We start from the raw sequence: 22,594 nt of genomic DNA, 5'->3' as shown, positions 1-22,594 counted from the left end.
TTATTTAAAAAAAGTAAATGCAGTAAACTAGAGCTAGAATTAGGTTACAAATGGATATCATTGTGAAATAGGGGAAGACATTCTCTGATATTTCATTATTAACTCTACTTCAGATTTCAAATACAGAGTTAAATAATGCCTTGTCTTGGACATCAGGTTATACTGGAAATAAACTTCTCTAATGGGATTAACACCCCATCCTTAGTACCTGATTTGGAAATTAATTGCAGGTCTCTGCCTAAGGTAATGATAAACCGAATGTGAAATAAAACTTCCATTTAAAGGAGAAATGTGAAATTTGTATGAAGTACTTTCTGGACTCAGAAATTAATTTGAGCAAGGAGCTTTAACTAAAAGCATTCTGGTCAAACAGGAAGGAAGAAGCCAAGGTTATAAGGCAAGAGGTCAAATTGTAGAATCTTCTGTGGCTCAAACTCTAGATTGCACAGCCCAGATTAACAAATAGATACATGTAAAGGTCTTAGTGGTACAGATGTCAGACATGAAAAGAATCAATCAAAGTTGTAGAAGAGAAAGAAGATAGTTTGGTAATGAAGATAATCATATTTATGGGAAGAAACTGGCTTCTTACTATGTAGATAATTAAGTTGAATAAAGGCTTTTGGGTGTGACGAGATTGATTTAGTTATCTTGCAGTGATATGTGACCAATAATTACCTTATTATCCTTACAATGCTATAAAGTAAATATTATTATAATCCTAACTTTGTGTTAGAAGCAGCTACAATTTAGTGCTAAAGTTAGCGTCACAAGGCACACTGGTAGTCTGAAGATTTGAATGTGCAAAGAACATATGTTTAACTGCTACATATTGCTCAATTAAGGATCTGATTACTGAAAACCTCTATCTAAGGATGTTTACCTGGTCATTAAAATAATTTTTTATTAGTATTATTATTATTGTAAGAGACAGGGTCTTGCGCTATCACTCAGGCTGTAGTGCAACTATGTGATCATGGCTCACGGCAGCCTTGACCTCCTGGCCTCAAGTGATCCTCCCACCTCTAAAAACAAAGTAGTGCCCAATTATATTCTCTGCTCTTTCTGAACTATACATCAACATGCTCACTTTTATCTTGCCACTTCAATCCCATGCTTGTGTTAGCAGTGACAATAATCAGCAATAATTCACTGTTTTGTTTTATGTTAGGCTCTCACGCCCAAACCCCAAGTCCTCATGCTCAAAAACACAGGTTGCCTTGACTGTGGTAATAACTTTAGCCCAGAATCCCTTTATCTCTCTGAATGGCAACATGTATAGTTGCTTTTAAGCTTGATGCGATTAAATTCCACATACCAATTTTGAGATAAATCTCAGGAAAGTAACAACAGGGTGAAGAGAAGATGCTTCCAAAACTTTTTAAAAAATAATTTTAAAAAGAGAATTACAGGAGCCTATAAAGGAACTATTTAAATATCATGACACTCCCAAAAGTCTCAGATAGCCAATCCCATGAATTGTGAAAGCCAATTAAAAAATGAACTTTGTTAAGTGAATTCATCTTGCTATGGGAGTTATTAACAATATTTTGGTTGCTTGTCCCCCATATCAAGATGGTAAGAACTTTTAAATTGTTTGCCTATAATTGCAAATGAGAACATATGTCATGAGAGAGAAATGTAGTGACCTCAAAGTTTGCAACAACTATATTTGCCCTCATTTAATGTTCTGCCTCTATCCATGTGCTTTCTTTGTCCTTATCTAAAGTGACTGTGCCAGTAAGCACTAGCACACATGCACAGGGCATGAAGAAAATTAGATCCAAAGAAATATAAATCCAGCAATGGGTCTAAGAAAATTAGAATTTTGTTTTCTCTAATCTTATACTTCTTCCTTTTCTTGAAAATTTTTATGTCAAAGGTTTTCAAATTCCATACAACACAATATTTTGCCAAAATTATCCAATATTTTAATTATCACTACACAATACTTGACCATACAACAGAATCAGAAAAGAATCTTAGACGTAAGTGGGTAAAACTGCCCAGATATAAAAATAGCTTGCTTTTGGATATTGTGGAAACATATCCCATTAGAGCTGGAGAAGGACTTAGGAAATATACAGAGAAGAGCAGGGGACAAAGACAAAAGTAAATGTTGTGACACAGAGTGAGTGCCCAGGAAATTTGATGAGCCTAATTGAGGAGAGGAGCCCAGTCATCAGCCCAGACTGATAGACCACGTTTCTTCTTCACATCTTCTCTTTAATTTTCACAGGCATTTCAATTCTTCTGTTTCCAAATCTAGTCCTCCTTTAGTCTCCCTTAACCCAGGTAATGGCATTTCTATTGCCCCAGTGGTTTCAGCCAGAAACTTCACTTCTTCTATTTTCTCACTCCCACTTCCAGTCCTGCTGTACCTTTCTCTAAAATATGCCCAATCCATCAAAGCTTTCTATTACAATTTCCCTTGTCTAAACCATCCCTTTCTTTCTCCTTAAATGTTTCAAAGGCCTTCTAATAATCTCCAACTCTCTGCACTGATTTTTTTTTCCAGTCAATTTCTCCTGAATGCTCAGGAGCAGTCTTTAAAAATAAGACAAATCTTTAAAAATAAGATAAATAAGTCAAACAACTTTAAAATGATAAACATGCAGACATTCCTCTGTATATGTGGGTTCTGTGTCTATGGATTCAATCAATCACGGATCAAAAGTATTTAGAAAAAAACAATTCCACAGATCTTCAAAATCAAAACTGAAATTTGCAACACATCAAGTACTACATTGAATTCACTTAAACGAAGTGATATGTAGACATCGTATTAGATATTATAAGTAATTTAGAGATGATTTAAAAGTATACAGGAGAATGTGCATAGGTTATATGCAAATGCTACACCACTTTATACAAGGGACTGAAGCATCCATGGGTTTTGGTATCTGCGGGGGTCTTGGAACCAATTCCCCATAGACACCAAGGGACCATCATAGTCCCCATTGCTCTAGAAATATAATCCAGTGTCCATAATGAGCCCTTGCTATCCTGTATTTTACATATTAACCTCAGCTTCATTTCTTCTCACTCATTGGTCATTCACTAAATTCCTGCTTTCATTTTCTGGAACACACAATTCCTTTCCACTTCAGGGAGTTTCCATTTCTCTTTTGTCTGCCTGAATATTGTTTCTTTTGGCTCTTCTATTGTATATCCTTCCCACATGAACTAAATAGAAGGTTATTCATTACACAGAGCACAGAGAGGCTTTTTCTGAGCACCATTCCCCCCTCTTCACTCCTTTGTTTTTTCTCATCTCGCAACATTATTTACTACCTTCATAACCCTCATTAAACTTTTAATTTGCTCATTTGATTTTCTTACATGTTTTTGTTTCTCTCTCCTTTCTGCATCTCAACTCCAAGACTGTGGGACTCATGTGGGTAAAAACTGAGTGTCTTAGGATCACTATCATCTCCCCAACACCTGGCCCAGAACCTAGCAAATAGTAGATACCCACAGAATATCATTGATTCACTGAATAAATGAGCGTAGAAGTGGCCATGTGGTGGTTACTTTTTACCTTTCAAAAATACCATAAAACTCTTTTTTTAAAAAATGAGAATGTTATAATGGGGTCATACATATGTTTTTACTGACACTGGCTTCTTTTACTCAACATAATGCCTTTGAGATTCACCCCAGTTACTCTGTGAATCAATAGTTGATTCTTTTAAATTGATGAGTGGTATTCTGCACTGACTCTGGACTTGACCATGTGTCTTGTTCTGCCGAAAGGAATAATAGCACAAGAGAATTTTGCATTGGGACTGCCCTCTATTGTTACTATGGGAATACTGAGGCCACCATGGAATCGAGCCTAAGCCAGTCTTTTGGAAGACAAGAAGCAATGATGTCCTGGTAAATGTTTAGGAGCTGGTTCATGGGGTAAAGGGGAAAGAGAAGGCTCTGATTTGTAGTATTTTCCAATGTCTGTGGTACAAATACTCCCACTATGGCAGATTTCAAGCCACCAAGTGTATAATAACTACCTCACAAAACCCCTGATAATATAAAACAAGCTCTCATTCAGGTATAAGTCAGCTCCAGCTGATGACAGATGAGAGACCATGTGGAGAGAATTTGGGGCCTGGCTGACAGTAAACCAGCTCATGTTGCTAACCTGGCAACTACCAGACATATGAGTGTGGTCAGTATAGATTGTCCAGCTCACCCTGACTTACCAGACATCCTAGTAGAGGTCAAACATATTGGCCCAGACCAGAAAAGGTACTCAGCTGGTTTGTGAACAAATATAAAATGGTTCCTAGTTTAATTCAATAAATTTTGAGGTGGCTTAATGTGGAGCAAAATCTAATGAATACAATTGGCTATCATTTCATTCCTTATCACCTATGGGTATCTTAAATATTATACATAAACAAATGATAAGCAGTTTCTGAAAAAAATGAGTCTGCACGGCACATGAAAAGTAGTAAAATTTTTGTTTTGCTGAGATAAGTGGCTAGGTTGTTGTCATATTGCTACTGTACCGCTAGGTTCATGTGGAACTTGAATTATTTTTTTTAAACAGTGAAAATATGGGTTGTAATACCAGGAGTAAAAATGAACTGTTGATGCTGGCATCCCATCCTAGTTGATGTTGCATTTTTTTCTTTTCATTATGTGTTGTTGTGACAATTGTTATAGAACATTTCACAGAAGTTTCCTGTAATAAACTGTATGTTAACACTAGTGGTCAGTGTTGAGAACCAGACCCAAAATTGAAACCAAATATTTGAAACACAAAGATTTAGAGATGTTCTGCTCCTTTTCTTTTAAGAAAAGACAGAATTTAAATCATCCTGGTGGCACAATAGGAGCTGAGCTAATTTTTTAAATTGAATTTTAATGCCGGATAATTTGCATATAAATGAACTGAAATAGACCACTCAGAATTAGGTCCCTTCTTGTACAGTTGGACAGTAAAGAGATTTAACCATTATGGACCTATGTAATGATAAGGGGAAGAAAGCACAGAAAACAGCCTTGATCATCGTTCTCACACCCTAGAACAAGATATATGGATTTTCATCTTTACATGGGCTCTTAGCATATGTATATATGTACTGTATAAACTCATTTCCTATTTTGTAAAACCAAACCCATTACCATTAGTATGAATTCCTTCAACTTTCTCTCTTAAGTATCTAACTTTCTTAACACATCATCTCCCAACTATAAATTCATCTTTTCCCATTTGTACCCTAAATTCTTGAAATCAACTATTACATCATGTCAGTTGTCCCCAGGTCATCATTTCCTATTGATTTCTCTTGAAGTTTTCTTTAGTTGTTTGTTTCATTCTCCACCCTTTTCTATTCCAGGCCCCTGTTGGCTCACTATCATAGCTACATTATCTGGGCTTTTCTGCCTCTAGCCTTTATTGAGATTAGAGAATAAAAGGATCTGGCAGGAGATTAGAGGGAAAAAGGAGAGAAAGGTCTGGATTTCTGTTTCTCCTCCCTGCCACTTCACTAGAATTCTTCTAGTAATCTATCCTTGAGTATTTATACCTTGTAGGTCCCTTTATGGCTCTAGCTCTCAACAATTTCTAACCCTCTTCTTGTCTCTTCAGGCCAAGAGTAATAAAGTTTCCTGCTGGTTCTGGTGTTAGGATGCCTCATTTAATCCTGCCAAGATTTTTATAGATAGTTGATTCTCATATTACATTGAAAATCTTTGCCAAATATGTTTTGTGTTTTCTTCGGTGACCTTGGCTAATACACTTCTTGACCCATTGTAATGGATCCGCTTCTTGCTCAACACTTACAAAAATGTGACCTACCAAGCTATTTCACTAAATAAATGGCTTCTGGTTTTAGGGGGAATTTTGTCATTCTCCTGTGAGAAGGTGCTAAAGGTAGTTATTTTTTTAAATAGCATGTTTTTTTCTGTATATTTTTCTATATATTCAATTACCTACTGAGCATCTCCACTTGTTTTTATATACACACTTCAAATTCATTATGGACAATATTCAACTTATCTTTCCCTTATATGACAAATAATAAAGACATTTTTTAAATGAATGAACTCCTGGAGTTGTGTATTGTCTTGCTAGCTCCTCAAGCAAGAAAATTTTGCACCAATTTTGTTTCTCCCTTACCGTCAAATGTAGTCAAGTAATAGGCATTATCTGTATAAACTTTAAATATTTCTGAGTCTGTTCAATTCTGTTTTATTATGATCCTCATTACACACTGGATTGATGCAGTAGGTGTCATCAACTTATCTCATTATCTTTATGATTTTTTATTTGTAATACATTTTCTGTAACCTATCAAATTGCTTAGTCTAAATATATAACATTAAACCTCCTAAAATACCTCAATGTTTCCATTGTCCTTTTAGCAAAGTTGAGATTTCTTAGTAAGACTTACAACATCATTCTAAAATTGATTTTTCTGCCCAGGCTTATATCTCACTCTCTTTGTGATTGGTTTGAGTAATTCTAGCTAATGTAACAAAATATCATAAAATTTTAGGTACTTAGCCACATGAAATGATACATCTGCTCATGTAACTATGCTCAGTAGTGTTATGGTTGGTGACTGGTCACCTGTCAGAGATTGAGCAACCCAGGTTTCTTCCATCTTTATTTTTGAAGTTTTATTTTGCTTTTAATTGTCACATAATTGCACATATTTATGGGGCACAATGTGATGTTTCAATACATGCATATATTCAGTGATGATAGAATCAGGGTATTCAGCATATTCATTATCTAAAACATTGATCATTAGTTTGTGGTAAGGACTTTTAAAATCCTCTCCTCTAATTATTTTGAGATACGCAATATTAACTATAGTCACCCTGCAGCCAATAGAACAAATAAGTACTTGGGTGATGAAATTATTTTGTGCAATAAACTCCCATGACACAAGTTTATCTATGTAACAAACTTGCACAGGTACCTCTGAGCTTAAAATAAAAGTTATTAAAAAAAAAGAAATGCTACCGATATTTTTGGTTGATGCTGTATCCTGCAACTTTACTGAATTTATTTATCACTTCTTAGAGCTTTTTGGTTGGACCTTTATATAAAATCTATGTATAAAATCATGTCAACTGCAAATAGAAACAATTTGACTTCCTTCTTTCCAATTTAGATCCCTTTTATTTATTTCTCTTGCCTACTTTCTCTGGCTAGGAATTTAGTACTATGTTGAATAAAAGTGGTGAAAATTGGCATCTGTGTCTTGTTTCAGATCTTAGAGGAAAAGCTTTCAACTTTTCTCCAGTTAGCTGTAATTTGTCATTTTTGGCCTTTATTGTGTTGAGGTACATTTTGTTGAGAGTTTTAATCAAACAGCATTGAATATTGTCAAATACTTTTTCTGTTTATCAAAGTGATAGATTAGCTTTTGTCCTTGATCCTGTTAATGTGATATATCACATTTATTGTATAATGTTAAGTTGTATTATCTAGAATGAATCCCATTTGATCATGGTGAATGATCTTTTTAATGTGCTGTTGAATTTGGTTTGCTAGTATTTTCTTAAGGATTTTTGCATCTATTTTTATCAGAGATATTGTCCCGTAGTTCATATTTTGTTGTGTCCTTGACTGGTTTTTGTATCAGAGTTATGCCAGCATTGTAGAATGAGTTTGGACAAATTCTCTCATCTTCAATTATTTTGAAATAGTTTGAAAAGTATTGATAGCATCTTTTAAATGTTTGGTAGATTTCAGCAGTGAAGCCATCATATCTGGAGGTTTTCTTTGATGGGAGACTTTTTATTATAGATTCTATGTTGTTACTCACTATTGGTCTCTTCAGATTTTCTACTTTTTCATAATTCAATTTTGGTAGGTTGTATATGTATATGTTGGCATGTAGTTGTTCATAATAGTCTCTTATAATCCTTTGTATTGCTGTTACATCAATTTTAATGTATACTTTTTTATCTCTAATTTTATTTGAACCTTCCCTCCATTTTTCTAAGTTAATCTAACTAAAGGTTTGTTTCTGTTCAAGGATTTCTGTATTGTTTTAGTCACTATTCCACTTACATCCACTCTCATTTATTTCTTTTTTCTACTAATTTTGTGTTTGTTCTTGTTGTTCTAATTCCTTGAGGTATGATGTTATACTGTTTATTTGAGATTTTTTGTCTTTTATGGTGTAGGTGTTTATTGCTATAAACTTCCCTCTTGGAACTGCTTTTGCTGTATTCCATAAGTTTTCATATACTGTGTTTCCAATTTCATTTGTCTCGTGAAGTGTTTGAATTTTCTTTTTAACTTATTCATTAATCCATTTGTTATACAGGAGCATGTTGTTAAATTTACATGTATTTAAATGGTTTCTAAAGTTTTACTGTTAGTGATTTCTAGTTTTATTCCATCATGGTCAAAAGAGATACTTGATTTTGATATTTACAGATTTGCTGAGGTTTGTTTTGTGGCCTAACATCTGATCTACCCTGAAGACACTTCCATGTGCTGATGAGGAGAATGCATACTCTTCAGCTGTTGAGTGGGATGTTCTGTGACTATCTGGTAGGTCCACATGATCTAGAGTGCACTTTGTATTTGTTGTTTTTTTTGCTGAATTTTTGTCTAGATGATCTGTCCTTTGCCGAAAGTGAGATATTGAAGTCCTCTATTGTTATTGCATTGGAGTCTATCTCTCCCTTTACATCTAATAGTATTTGCTTTATATGTCTGGGTATTCTGGTTTGAGATTCATATATATTTGTAGTTGTATATCCCCTTACTGAATTGACCCCTTCATCATTATATCATGACCATCTTTGTCTCATTTTACAGTTTTTGACTTAAAGTCCATTTTATCTGATCTAAGTATAGCTACTCTTGCTCTCTTTTGACTTCCATTTGCTTGGCATATAATTTTTTCTTCTTTATTTTTAGTCAGTATGTGTCCTTACAGGTGAAGTGAGTCTCCTGTAAGCAGATATAGTTGTATGTTTTTAAAATGCATTCAGCCATCTTTTAATTACAGAATTTAATACATTTATATTGAAAGTTATATTGATAGGTACGGATTTACTATTGCCATTTTGTTCATTGTTTTCTGGTTATTTTGTAGGTCTTTGTTTCTTTCTCCCTCTCTTGTGTTTACTTTTGTGGTTTCTTGGTTTTATTCCATTCTCTTTTTCATTTGCATATATGCTGTAACTTTTTTCTTTGTTGTTACTCTGGGGCTTACATAAAAAATCTTATAGTTCTAAAGGTTTATTTTAAGCTAATAACAATTTAACTTTGATTGCCTGCAAATATTCTAGACTTTTACCCTCCAACCCAATTTATAATTTTGTTGTCTTAATTCACATCTTTTGTATGGCTTATTTCTTAAAAAACTTATTGTAGCTATGGTTATTGTTGACCATTTTGACTTTTAACCTTCATACTGTATACCACCACTACAATAATGTAGCACTCTGAATTTAATTATGAGTTTACTTCTACCCATGAGTTTAAATACTTTCATGGTAGTAATTAACATCCTTTCACCTCATGGTGGCAATTAACATCCTTTGAAACCGTCTTTTAAGCATTTCTTGTACGGCTGTTCTAGTGGTGATGAATTCCCTCAGCTTTTGCTTGTCTGGGAAAGACTTTACTTCTCCTTCATATTTAAAGAATAACTTTTGAGAAGTGTCTGTTCATATCCTTTGCCCACTTTTTTGTGGGGTTTTTTGCTTTTTTCTTGTAAATTTGAGTTCATTGTAGATTCTGGTACCCTAAAACCTAAAGTATAATAATAATAAAATTTAAAAAAAAAGAATAACTTTGATGAGTATACTGTTCTTGACTAGAAGTTTTTTTTTTTTCTCTCGGCACTTTGAGTATATTGTCCCATTCTCTCCTGGCCTGCAAGGTTAAGAAATATGCTGAGAAATATGCTGATAGTCTAAAGCAGCAAGATACAGCCATGATGTCCCATACGGGGGGATTTCCTCATAAGAAAATGTCTTAGGATGCAGGAGTTTGTGAGGCTGCTCTGTTAGCTTGGGTACAATCACTGGGCATGGGTGCCTGTTCCTTGGGGAACAGGGTGCCACATGGGCTCAGGTACTAAGGTTACAGCTGTTCTGTTGGTCCTAGGCTCTGAGCCAAGATACTGCAGTCACTGGGATGGAAAGATGGAGTGCCTCCTTGACAGTTTGTTTCCATGGGGTTAGAAGTTGTAGCTGCTCAGCTGCAGAATGGTGTGCTGCCATTAGTAGGTGTGGTGTAGTGGCAGTGAAGCCTAGGGTATGGGAAGATACAGTGGCTACTGACCCCCAAATGAGAAGGCACCCTAGCAGTGGCTTCAGTCTCAAGATGCCATTACACGGCAGCAGCTTGGATAATAGGGCAGGAGGAGACACAATGTGGGCTCCTTGTTTGGAGTAACATAGTCATGTGAACTCCAGGCAACTCCTCAGGCTGGGCCTAGGACTTGTGAGGACTACAGTGATCTCCATGAGCAAAGATTGTGGGTGTCCACATTTTAATTTGTATTGCTGAGGGCCTCCTGCATACCTTTTTTCTGTAAGGAGAGTCCGCCCTGGCTCTGACCTCATCCCACTAGGAGAGACAAGACGGTAAAGGCAGAGTGTTCCATTCCCTTTTTTATATGGCCATCCTGAGTCTCCATGATCCACAGGGTCTCTGCCATTTCCCTGTTTTACTCCAGGGCTCTCTTTCATATATTTTAGTTGAAAAGTGGTTATTTGTTTGTTGTTTTGGTCCTTTTGTGTGGTGGCCGGGGAGGAGGTTGAGTGTTAGGCACTTCTAGTTAGCTATATTGTTGGCGACGCTTCCTCTTGCATCTTCTTGATTTAAGATTTCTTTAGGATCCCAGAGTCTTCTGCATCCTCTTGGCAGACAAAGGACTAAAGAGTTAAGGCAGACTTAATTATTACGAACTTAGTCAAATTATTTCTTTTTGTGGTAAGAATATGATATTTTATTGGTAAGAATAGGACATATGGACTTACTTAGAAGAAAGGTGACTAAGAATTATAGTTCTGGAAGGGGAGCTGTTTTCCAGTAACAGCTCTAAACTCTAGAAAAGGAAGTAAGAAAATTGATGGATACTTAGTTCCCTTTAATTTACCCTGCCTCCTATAATCTGAGCTTTTAATTTCTCCAGTGTAGTGGTTATCTCATCATCCTTTGCAGATAGTTGCCTTTGTAAGTAGATTTCTGTACTAGGGAGAACTTCACGTTTCTTCTTTGTCTACGAACATACTGCAGGCCTCAGATTTTTCTTACCTGCTCTTAAGTCTTTATCAAAGCAATTTAGACTCTATAGCTATTTGTTTAACCTGCCTTTTCCACTAGGACTGGGATATTTTTCATTTTTCTCATCATTAAATTCCCAGTAGTTAGCAGAAATTCTGGATAGAATAAAAACTTTATTAATATTTGTTGAAGAAATTCATACCTCATTTAAGCCTGTTCTTTATGCATTTAATGTTTAGCAAACTCTTTACTGAGGTGTAACAGAAACATAAAAAAATCACAAATCATAAGTGTATGTATAGTTTGATGAATTGATGAATTACCATATGTATTTGTTTCCTATAGTAACAAATTACTACACAATTGGTGGCTTATAAGAAGAGAAGTTTATTTTCTCTTAGTTATGGAGGACAGAAATTCAAAATCAGTATCACTGGATCAAAATCAAGATGTTAACAGAGCCACACTCCTTTTAGAAACTCTGGAGAAAAATCTGTTTCTTGCCATTTCCAGCTTCTGGTGTCTGTGAGGACCTGCATTTTCACTCTCATCTTTAATGGTGATTGATAGTGTATTTTAATGAAGTCTAGTTTGTCATTTTTTCTTTTATTTTCTTGTATTACTTTATTGTTTCTTTGCATGAGTCTTGTTTCCCAATTTGGTAGAGGGTTCTTAAAATGTAGGTTTATACTTTGTATATCCTCCAAGTGCCCAGACCATCCAAGCCACAGAGCTGTTGTATATGCGTGCGCTCTCCCTCTGCTCTCTTTCTCTCTCTCCACACACACACACACACACACACACGCACTATTACCAATCATAGATTTACCAGATGTCTGTTTTTAAGAGCTTTAATCTCAAGTCTTTGTATGTCCAATATAGACTCTGTTAAGTTTAAAGTTATTTGTGTCATATTTAAGAAATCCTTGCATATATAAAAGTCATGAAAACGTTCTCCTATATCATATTCTAAAAGCTTTATTTTTATTTATATAGAAATATATATTATTTTGAATTATTTTTGTGAATTTTGTGAATTTAGAGCCAAGCTTTTTTGTTGTTGTTTGTTAAAGGTAAGAGTACAATTGCCAAGCTTCATATTTTTGTTTCTTCTCTTCATTATCCTATTTCTGATAGATCAGGTGACTATGTACTTGCTTTTTGTTCCCAGAATCTCTAGTGTGTTTCATTAACATGTTTCTTTTTTCTTTACCAATACAAGATTTCAATATGTAGTCTTTTGTTTAACTTTTATTTTTATTTCACGGGCATATGTGCAGGTTTGTTTTATAGGTAAATTACATGTCACAGATGTTTGTTATACAGATAATTCTGTTACCCAGGTAATAACCATAGTACTCAACAGGTGGTTTTTGGATTTTCCCTCTTCTCCCACCTTTCTCTCTGTAGTAGGCCCCAGTGTCTATTATTTTCTTTTTTGTGTCCATTCATACTCAGTGTTTAACTCCCACTTGTGACTACATGTGGTATTTGGTTTTTTGTTTCTGTGTTACTTTGCTTAGGATAATGGCCTTCAGCTTCATCTCTGTTGCTGAAAAGGACATGATCTCATTCTTTTTATGGCTGCATTGTATTCCATTGTGTATATGTACCATGTTTTCTTCATCCAGTCTGCCATTTATGGGCATCTAGGTTAATTTCATGTCTTTGGAAATGCAAAGAGGCAAGAATACTCAAGGAAGTTTCAAAGGACGACATACTCTACCACATATGAAGACTTCTTGTGTCTTCTTTCAAATTTGAAGAAAGTCTTGATATACGTAATGTATGTCTTCCTTCAAAATATCTTTGGATATTCTTGCCTCTTTGTATTTCCATATAAATTTTAGAATCAGCATGTCAATTTGCTCAAATATATTATTAGAAATTTGATTGAGATTGCATTAAATCTATGGATCAATTTGGGAAAAATTAACCATTATCAAACAACATTGCTAAATGCACTAGTTAACTTTAATAGCTTAAAATATTTTCTACATATATACAGAAAAAATATTTTTCTAAAAATATATTTTTTCTAAGCACATATTTTATTGCTATTTTGTCTCAAATTGTCTGGAATCTTCAGCACATTGAATAGAAATCATGATAGTAATATTTTCTGTCTCATTCTCAATCTTAAAGGAAATATATTTTAATTGTGATAGATAGTCTCCAGAATTGTGACATAATAAATATTTTTTTTAGCCACCCATTTTGTAGAAATTTGTTATGGCTGCCCTAGGAAACTAATACAACATCCAAACATTGAAATCCAAATCTATTCTTTCCATGTCTTTTTTACTTCAGGAGTAAGAAATCAATTTTCTTTCTCATTTCTATAGTACGTGACATTCATCAAAACCTAGATTGTATTTTAATTATTCATGTTTAATTAATTTCTGCCATATCTGATGCTAAGATTTTGATGGAAAGGATTAATATTTGTATAATTCTAATAGTGTATTTTGTACACAGCATACATTTATTTGTTATTGAATATATTTAATTTGGTTTCTAAGTTGGTGCTAATAAATGATCACTGCAAAATTCTAAATTTAGACTTGTACATTTTAATAAGGGAAAACAAAGAGTGGGCCCATGCATCATCAGTTTTGTTTACTTGACAGGCAGAAGAGCAAAAGGCTGCCTTCACAGAATTCATACTCATCCAGGTGCCTGCAGAGTTACCTTTTCAAAAGTAATAACACTAAAGCTATTTGTATGTTTCATGCTTCATAAAGTGCCTTTATTACCATTATATCCTCTTGTGTCACATAGTTCCTGCAAAATAGCTATTGTTAACAACTTTATTTTACATATGAGAATTACAGCAGTGAAATGACCTCACTGGTGAAGTATACAGTCAACAGCTTTTCACTTCCACTGTAGTGAGGAGAAAATAATACTACCAAAAACATCATCAATGCTTTCATGTTTATTGTGTGTCCAAAATGTTTTGGCACCATATTAAAAATATAACAGGTAGTCAAGTTTGACAGGTCATTATGTTTGACAGTGTACAAATGAAGTTAACCAAAAATAATCTGAAGCTCAAAAAAATAAAACACCAGCTAAACAATATGATGATTTAACAGGACTGTGTGCCTATATCTAAAATTTTACTTCCAGTAGGATTTAGCATGCAGAGTTAATATCTGTACACATAGCCACTAACATAACTCTTATAATTAAAATAGGAATCTAGAGTGATTACAATCACAGGCTTTATATTTTCCATTAAGTAGTTCTTTATCTCATTGTTATTATAGAATACAATTAGTCTTCCTATTACAAGGACTTTTCATAAGGCAAATCTCAGGGAGAAGTACATAAGAAAACTTTTAGCTGGGAAATGAAACAATACTTAACAGATGCTTTTAATCACTAGTATTAGAGGTACATAAATTTTACTTTTCTCTCTTCTGTTTTCAAACAAATATGAAAGAACAAATTTCACTTTGGGTTTTCAGTAGCAAATGATTTGTGTCATTCTGTACATTTGTATGTGTTAGATACTTTACTTTTTCTTTGAACTTAAATATTCAACATCTGCCATATTTGCAAACAGTTTCAAAGATATTTGAAATTTTCTGTGAATAATGTGGAATTTATTATAGCCAATTTATTCTACTTTAAAAATAAGTAGGCTTCTGACAAATGTATATATATATATATATATTATATATATATATATACACACACATATATATATGTTGTTGATGGCACCCAATACCTAGAAAATTTTGTAGAAAGCAAAAATTTATGTCAAATAATCTAAAGGAAAACAGAAAAAAATAGGAATAAAATAGTAAATAGGGAAAACTATAAATACACAAATATATAATAACCAAATTATAAATTACTAAAATACTTAATACATAAGATAAAGAAAAGCTAAAAATGTATAACAATAAGGTGAAATCCATGTTGTAAAATGTAATACTTTTTCTACTATGTCAATGTATGTTGTAATGTTATGAATAAATTGGGTAAAGATATCAGAAATTCAGTATGACTGTACATTTTGATTGTCAGGTCTAAATTATGATGTATTCAATTGAAGAGAATCAGAAGCTTAGTAACATGAATAACATTTTATGCACATTGGAATCTCTAAATCTTTATAAAATATTTTAAAATACTACTAAATATTTTCAAGACAATTTGTACTTTTGAATTATAAACAATGAAAAAATAGTTAACATTATATTTAAATAGAACCAGAGACTGACTTGATGCAATTCCCTTGCACTTAAAACAAAAAGCCAATTCTGTAACTCAATAACCCATATCTCTGGCAAAGATGGTTGGCATGACACTGTGATACACTGGAGGGTCTTCATTCTAATTCAGGATTATGCTCCTTCATAACGATCCCTAGTTTTTCCAGGAGTTCACATGACGGTTTCTCAGCTTCCACATGGCTGCTTTAACATCTTCATTCCTCAGAGAGTAGATGATGGGGTTCAACAAGGGAGTACAAACAGTGTAGAACACAGAAAGAAATTTGTCCACAGAAAGTCTGCTAAAAGGCCATATATAGAAATAAACGCAAGGCCCGAAGAAAAGAATGACCACTGTGATGTGGGCAGTTAATGTAGAAAGAGCCTTAGATGACCCACTGGAGGACCTGCGTCGGACACTGATCAAAATGATGGTGTAGGAAATAATTAAAGCCAGGAAACAGCTCAATGATATCAGGCCACTGTTCGTTAGGGTCATAATTTCCATTTCATATGTATCCATGCAAGCCAGCTCTATCACCAAGGGAAGGTCACAGAAGAAGCTATCCACCTCATTGGGACCACAGAATGGCAGGTCCACTGTAAAAGCCAAGTGGCTCACAGAATGAAGAATGCCCACCGCCCAGGAAATAGACACAAAGATTATACAGAGCCTCCGGTTCATAATTGTACTGTAGTGCAGAGGCTTACATATGGCTATAAATCTGTCATATGCCATAGCTACAAGCAACATCATCTCACTCCCAACAGAACTGTGAAGGACGAATATCTGGGCCATGCAACCCTCAAAGGAGATAGTCTTACGCTCAACAAAAAAGTCTACAAGCATCTTGGGGGTGGCAAAGTTAGACTGACAGATGTCAATGAAAGAAAGATTACTGAGCAAGAAGTACATAGGAGAGTTCAAATGGGAGTCAAAAGAAATAATGACAATAATTAAGACATTGCCTAGCACTGATGTCACATAGACTATAGAGAAGATGGCAAAAAAGAAAAGTTGAAGTTCCCAGGAATTAGAGAGTCCCAAAAGTACAAACTCAGACACCATCGATTCATTTGTGTGAGCCATGTATCCAATATTCAGTTACCTAAAACAAAGAAATCAGAAAAATGTCACAATGATTGGCATTACAATACCTCTAGTTTATAAACAAAAGAAATATAGTCAATTCTAAACAAAACAAATAGTCAATTTAATGAGGTTACATATATTTACGTATGTAAATACTCAGTTGACTAATATTTAACACCCATGACTGCTATGAAAGTTGAAAGAGTGTGAAAAAGAGGATTAGATATGAATCCCTGTCATAATTAGAAAAAACTACACATACTAAAGAAATGAAAATATAAAATCAGAAACAGGAAAGTATAAGTGAAATACATGAATAGTATAAATGTTAATAAGATTAAAGAGATTATGCCAAAGTGGTAAGATAAGTTTTAGCTCGAATAATTTCTATTTGTGCTAAAACTTCTCTAAAGTTTGAAATTTGCTAGCCAAAAGTGAAGGAAAACTCTTTTATTTCAAGTGAAATGAATAACATGAATAAAGAATCAAAGGTAAAAATATAAAGATGTACTTCATTCAGGAAACTGTTAGTTGAGTGGCCTGGCTGGAGAAGAGGGCGTGCTAAGAAACAATAAAAATTAAATTAACGAAAGGTAGATCAGGAACAAATCGTGAATGCAATTAGCCTTAAACACAAGGCTAAATGGAACTGAGAGTCTTAATGTTCTTGGAAGTATTTTAAGAAACAAAAGAAGCGGCCAGGCACGGTGGGTCACGCCTGTAATCCCAGCACTTTGAGAGGCCAAGGCAGGTGGATCACCTGAGGTCAGGAGTTCAAGATCAGCCTGGCCAACATGGTGAAACCCTGTCTCTACTAAAAATACAAAAAAATTAGCCAGGTGTGGTGGTGGGCACCTCTATTCCCCCCTACTTGGGAGGCTGAGGCAGGAGAATCGCTTGAACCTGGGAGGCGGAGGTTGCAGTGAGCCGAGATCACACCACTGCACTCCTGCCTGGGCAACAAGAGTGAAACTCTGTCTCAAAAAAAAAAAAAAATGTTAAAAGAAGAAAAAAGAAAAGAAAATGATAGAAGCAATTTGCTATAATAGAGAAGGAAGAGCCAATGGTTACACTCTGAAAATTTCTCTGAAGGTCAAGAACACTTCCTTTCAACCTTTTAACAAATAGTTAATCAAAGTTTACCTTCTGTCACATAAAAAGCAATTAACTATAAATGAAACAATAACCAACAACGTGTTTTCAGTCTCTTTCTTCTGACTGTGTTTTATCTTTCTATACACACCTGACAAACTTGAATTTGTCAAAATCTCTAACACCTTTCAGGAACGGCCCTTTAAGAAATATCTCATATAGTTCATTTCAAAGGCATAAGAAATTCTCAGAAAAGTTAACTAGTAAGTAAATTTGCTCTTAAATGTTTTTTGACATTTTTCTTAACACATGTGGCCACTTGGTCACAGAGAAAACCCTACACACCCTTCCTGAAGTGGTTCAGGAAACATTTTTGACCTTAGCTCTGTGTATCCAACAGTACACAACAGATATTTATTTGTCCTTATACTAACTGAAGCTCTGCACCCCTCTATATTCTTCAGTGGTTTGTTAGAACCAGGTTATTTAGACATGACCAAAATAATAAATATTTTATATTTTAAAAGTTAAAATTGTATAGGTAATCGTAAACCAAATTAAAAAGTGTTTAAACTGTTTTCAAGCTTTCATTATGTAGTTTTAACCTGGATGTTGAAGCACTATATCCTACACTTTCAGGGCCTTCCGTGTTTGCATTGGTTATGAAGAATTGAATTGGTTTTAAGAAGAATGCAGGCCGGGCATGGTGGCTCATGCCTGTAATCCCAGCACTTTGGGAGGCCGAGGCGGGCAGATCACAAGGTCAGGAGTTCAAGACCTGCCTGGCAATCATGGTGAAACCCCGTCTCTACTAAAAATACAAAATTAGCTGGGTGTGGTGGCACACACTTGTAGTCCCAGCTACTCGGGAGGCTGAGGCAGGAGAATCGCTTAAACCTGAGGGGCCGAGGTTGCAGTGAGCCAAGATCATTCCACTGCACTCCAGCCTGGGTGATGGAGTGAGACTCCATCTCAAAAAAAAAGAATGCAGAAACCTAAGTTACTCAAGAATGTAAACAGATCAACGAGGCATGAACTGACCTAACTACAAGTTTCCATGATGGGATTTCATTTCCATGTGGAAGATTTGGGGCAATGCTGGCATCTCTAATCATGTGTATACATGAGCAGGGGAAACGAGGAAGCAAAGAAACATTGAAAAAGAAAGATATTCCCATTCCTAAGAGTAAAAAAATTCCTAAAGAGCTATAGTTATGAATTTAAAAAGATAAAATTTGACACCATGAGGAACTGCTTATAGCATTCGATTCATTGTGGAAAGCCTATTAAATACAGTTATTTAATGGAATAAAAAATTATTTATTTTCATAGGTTATTAAGCAAAAAAAATCCTTTACACAGAGCATGCAACTAAATTTAGATTATACTTCTATTGGTATAGAATATATACCAGTTCATTATATTGTAATAATAATGAACCATTATAATTACAGTAAAAAAACTCCATAATTGAAATGTCATTTGTGATAAGATTTGCCACTTAAATGAATCACACAGTATTTTGTACATACATCTATTATAGCAAATATTAGAATATGTGCTTTATATAAAAATAATAATATTTATAAGTGCTATAAATAATATATAAGTGCTATAAATATTATTATTTTTATATAAAGCACATTTTCTAATATTTGCTATAATAGATGTATGTACAAAATACTGTGTGATTCATTTAAGTGGCAAATCTTATCACAAATGACATTTCTCTGTGTTCTAAGCAGTCCCCTAAGCATATGGCATGCATTTGTACTCATTTAATGCTCAAAATAACCTTACAAAGTAGCTACGATTCAAATATGCATTTTATAATTGAGGGAACTCAGGCACAGAGAAGCTTAGGCTAAGTAAATTGCCCAAGTTTATACTACTAGTAAGTTGTATACTTGTAGTAATGACTCCTACAGTAGACTAGGAGATGCTTTTGGACAAACAAAGCTAAATCTTATGAGTGATAGAACAGTGGTGGGGCTCTAAAGTGGGACAGTCTTGGATTTAGTCTCAGCTCCTAAAATTTCTAATGGAATGAACAGTTCCTTGACTTTTCTCAACTCCTTTTCTAACATGTGAAATGGCGATGTCACTTGTTACATTTCAGAGTGGAACGTAATAGGCATTTTCACGGGAGTGGAGATTGAAAGAGATGGAAAAGGGTGCTCAAGAAGACAAAGGGGTAGAAAGAGGGAGAAGAGAAGGAGCAAGAGGAGGAAGAGGATGAAGAGGAAGAAAAAAAGAAGGAAAAGGAGAAGGAGAAGGAAGAAGAAAGAATAAAACATGATTAACAAAAAATTGTTAAATAATGTTAGTGGAATTATTCCTTTTTCAAAAATCATCTTATCTTTGAAAAATATATTTTTGAAAATATCCAAATTTCCCACAAATTATATCTTTTCAATATCTAATAAATGATAAGGTTTTTAGTCTTAATTTTTCAAAATATAGGAAACAACTAGAAATTCTTCTCCAAACTAACTTCCTATGATTTTTTTAATGCAAGTAGAACAGATCAGGTTCAACATTATATCTCATTTTCTTCTTAATAATTAAGGTAGTTACCCAATAGTATAGACAAATAACATTTGCTACTTTCTAGCTCTGTGACTGAACTTAAAAGATAGAACTGGATTATCTCTAAAGCTAATTTCATCTCTAAAATTCTAAGTGCAGAGGCAGTTATGGAAACACATGGAGTTTATATAAGTCAGCATTCCTTGGACAGTCCACAGAGCACCTAGAATCTTCCTCATTATTGAATCATTCATTCTGTCATTGCCACTATACCTCAGAGACAGGAGTGTTTTCAGATCCCAAAATACACCATAAGAAAATTTCCCTATTCTTGGTGTAAAACCAAGTCGGATATGAAAGGGTTGCTGTTACATTAATATCTACTATACAATGTGTCGATGGAACTCTGAAATCATAAGCATGAATAATTTTTCTTGTTTTTATTTTAATGTATAATACTTGATTACCTATAAGCCTAGAAGCAAACAATAAAGGATATACTACTGACCATTACTCTACTGTGTATAGCTACACCTTTCTTCATTTGAGGCAGATTTTGGTAGTCAATAAATATTTGTTAAACTAATGGCTACAGAGTCACTAAACAGAAAGCATAAATGGGTCAGAGAAGGGACAGATAATGGTTGTAACATATGTTCTTCTGTTTATCAGATTCTGGTCCTCTTCTTACCAGGGTTGCCCAAAAGCAGTGCAGTGGAAGAATGATATAGACAGAGAAGTGGAGAACAGGAATGTTCTTCTTCCAGAGGGAGTTTTCAATTTGTCTGAGACGCAATAACTTCCACTTTGCTATCTTCTAGTTGCTGTTTTTGCATCTATAAGAGATGTCATCAATTATTTCTCCAGTGCAACAATATGTTCACAATGAATGTGTAATACTTACACTTTGAAAAAGTTGTCCAAATCTTTCACTTCTTTCTTATTTTCCCAGTTTGGTGTCCTCTAGTTTGTTTCCATTTCCCACTTTCTGCTATGAGTCTTCATACTGAAAATATTTGTAATATCATCTTAACTTGATGCATTTTAACTTGGTTCCCTACACTATGCCGTATGGAAGGAAGCCTCTCAGGTCCTGTCCTGATGTAGTGAGGGCTCTGATCACCTTGCACTCAACCGAGCAATTACGGTATCTTAAGACAATACAATATAAAGCCGTTCAACTTCATTCTAGAAAACTGATTTCATTGGTGAAGCAAGAAATCGCCCTTTAGAGATCTGAGGTCACTTTCCAGTGGGAGTAATTATGTTTTACAAAATAATTTTCCAGAAATGGAAAAGAAAAAAAGGTTTGTTTGTTTGTTTGCCAACTAGTGTATACATATGAAAGCAAAAGATTACTTGATTTTAACTGAGTATCAGTCAGCAAAGGAAGTATTCAAGTATTCAACTCCTAACTCTCTGTTAATAAAACAATCACACAATCTTAAAAATTATCACCTCGCCTCGGGGTGTTTCCTCCAATCACAAGGAGCCCACTGCTTCATAAGACAGTTCAGTCTGTGCTCCACTGTTTCTACCATTTGTAATTTAAAGAGTAAATCTATTAGCACTTCAGTATTATGTTTCTTCAAATATTTAAAGAGGCTCTCATTTATTCCCTATATAAATTTCTTTCCCAAAATACATCAACAGTCTTTTTCAACTATATTTTATATAAGTTTTCTAGATCTCCACAGGTTCTGATGTAAGTTTCAAGTGGTCATCTTTAAGTAAAGAAATTGAAGGTAAGATTCCCTATTACTTAGTATTTCTATCTTCCTATCTATCCTGTGTGTATGTGTACATGTTAGTAAAACATTCACATATATAAGCATTTGAGCACAATGACACATATTGCAGCACTGACTGAAGGAGAGAGATACTGGAAAAAACCTAAGTACATATATATATAAATTTGAGAGTGGGGAAATATAATATTTTAATGTGACAAAATACATTCAATAATTAAAATTGTTAAATAATATTTTGTACATGAATATGTATGGTTAAAAACATAATGTTGAGGGAAAAAAGTTAAAGATTGTAAAACTATGTTCGAACTTTTATAAACCAAATCAATGGACACACTTATGAATTAAAGTTTTAAAATATCCAGACTACAAAGAAAAATTCAAAAGCATAAAGCCTAATTTAGCTTTGTATGATAAAAAGCCTAATTTTATCTTAAGGGAGATATACAATGACAAACAGACAGTTAAGGGACTACCACAATAGTAAAATAATGTTAGATTTCAGCAGCAATGATTCAGGGAAGACCCAGTGTCAACAAGCATTTGTTTTTACCAGACAAGCATAATCTTGACTGTTTTTCATGCTGTCTGGCTTCTAATGGTTCTGCTCATTTTATGAGGAACTATCAAACATGCAGATAAATGTACTATCAAACATGCAGATAATGCCAAATCCTCCTAATAA

The 22,594-nt window shown here is 34.3% G+C and overlaps 1 protein-coding gene across 1 annotated transcript; it reads right to left on the bottom strand.

Moving 5' to 3' along the window:
- Nucleotides 1-15,443: 15,443 nt before the first annotated feature.
- On the bottom strand, nt 15,444-21,283 carry OR4K1 (olfactory receptor family 4 subfamily K member 1). The gene is made up of 2 exons (XM_003314232.4): nt 21,063-21,283; nt 15,444-16,553 (listed from the first exon to the last, which is right to left on the bottom strand). The coding sequence occupies exon 2, from the start codon at nt 16,532-16,534 to the stop codon at nt 15,599-15,601; it is 936 nt and encodes a 311-aa protein (XP_003314280.3). The 5' UTR covers nt 16,535-16,553; nt 21,063-21,283; the 3' UTR covers nt 15,444-15,598.
- Nucleotides 21,284-22,594: the final 1,311 nt, after the last annotated feature.

This window comes from Pan troglodytes, chromosome 15 (assembly GCF_028858775.2).
Source record: "Pan troglodytes isolate AG18354 chromosome 15, NHGRI_mPanTro3-v2.0_pri, whole genome shotgun sequence".
Taxonomy (NCBI): Eukaryota; Metazoa; Chordata; class Mammalia; order Primates; family Hominidae; genus Pan; species Pan troglodytes.
Note: the sequence above shows the minus strand (reverse complement) of the source record. Positions and strands in the feature narration are given on the sequence as shown.

Excerpts from the sequence above, each read along its gene's own strand:
- OR4K1 (XM_003314232.4), bottom strand. The coding sequence starts at position 16,534 with ATGGCTCACACAAATGAATCGATGGTGTCTGAGTTTGTACTTTTGGGA.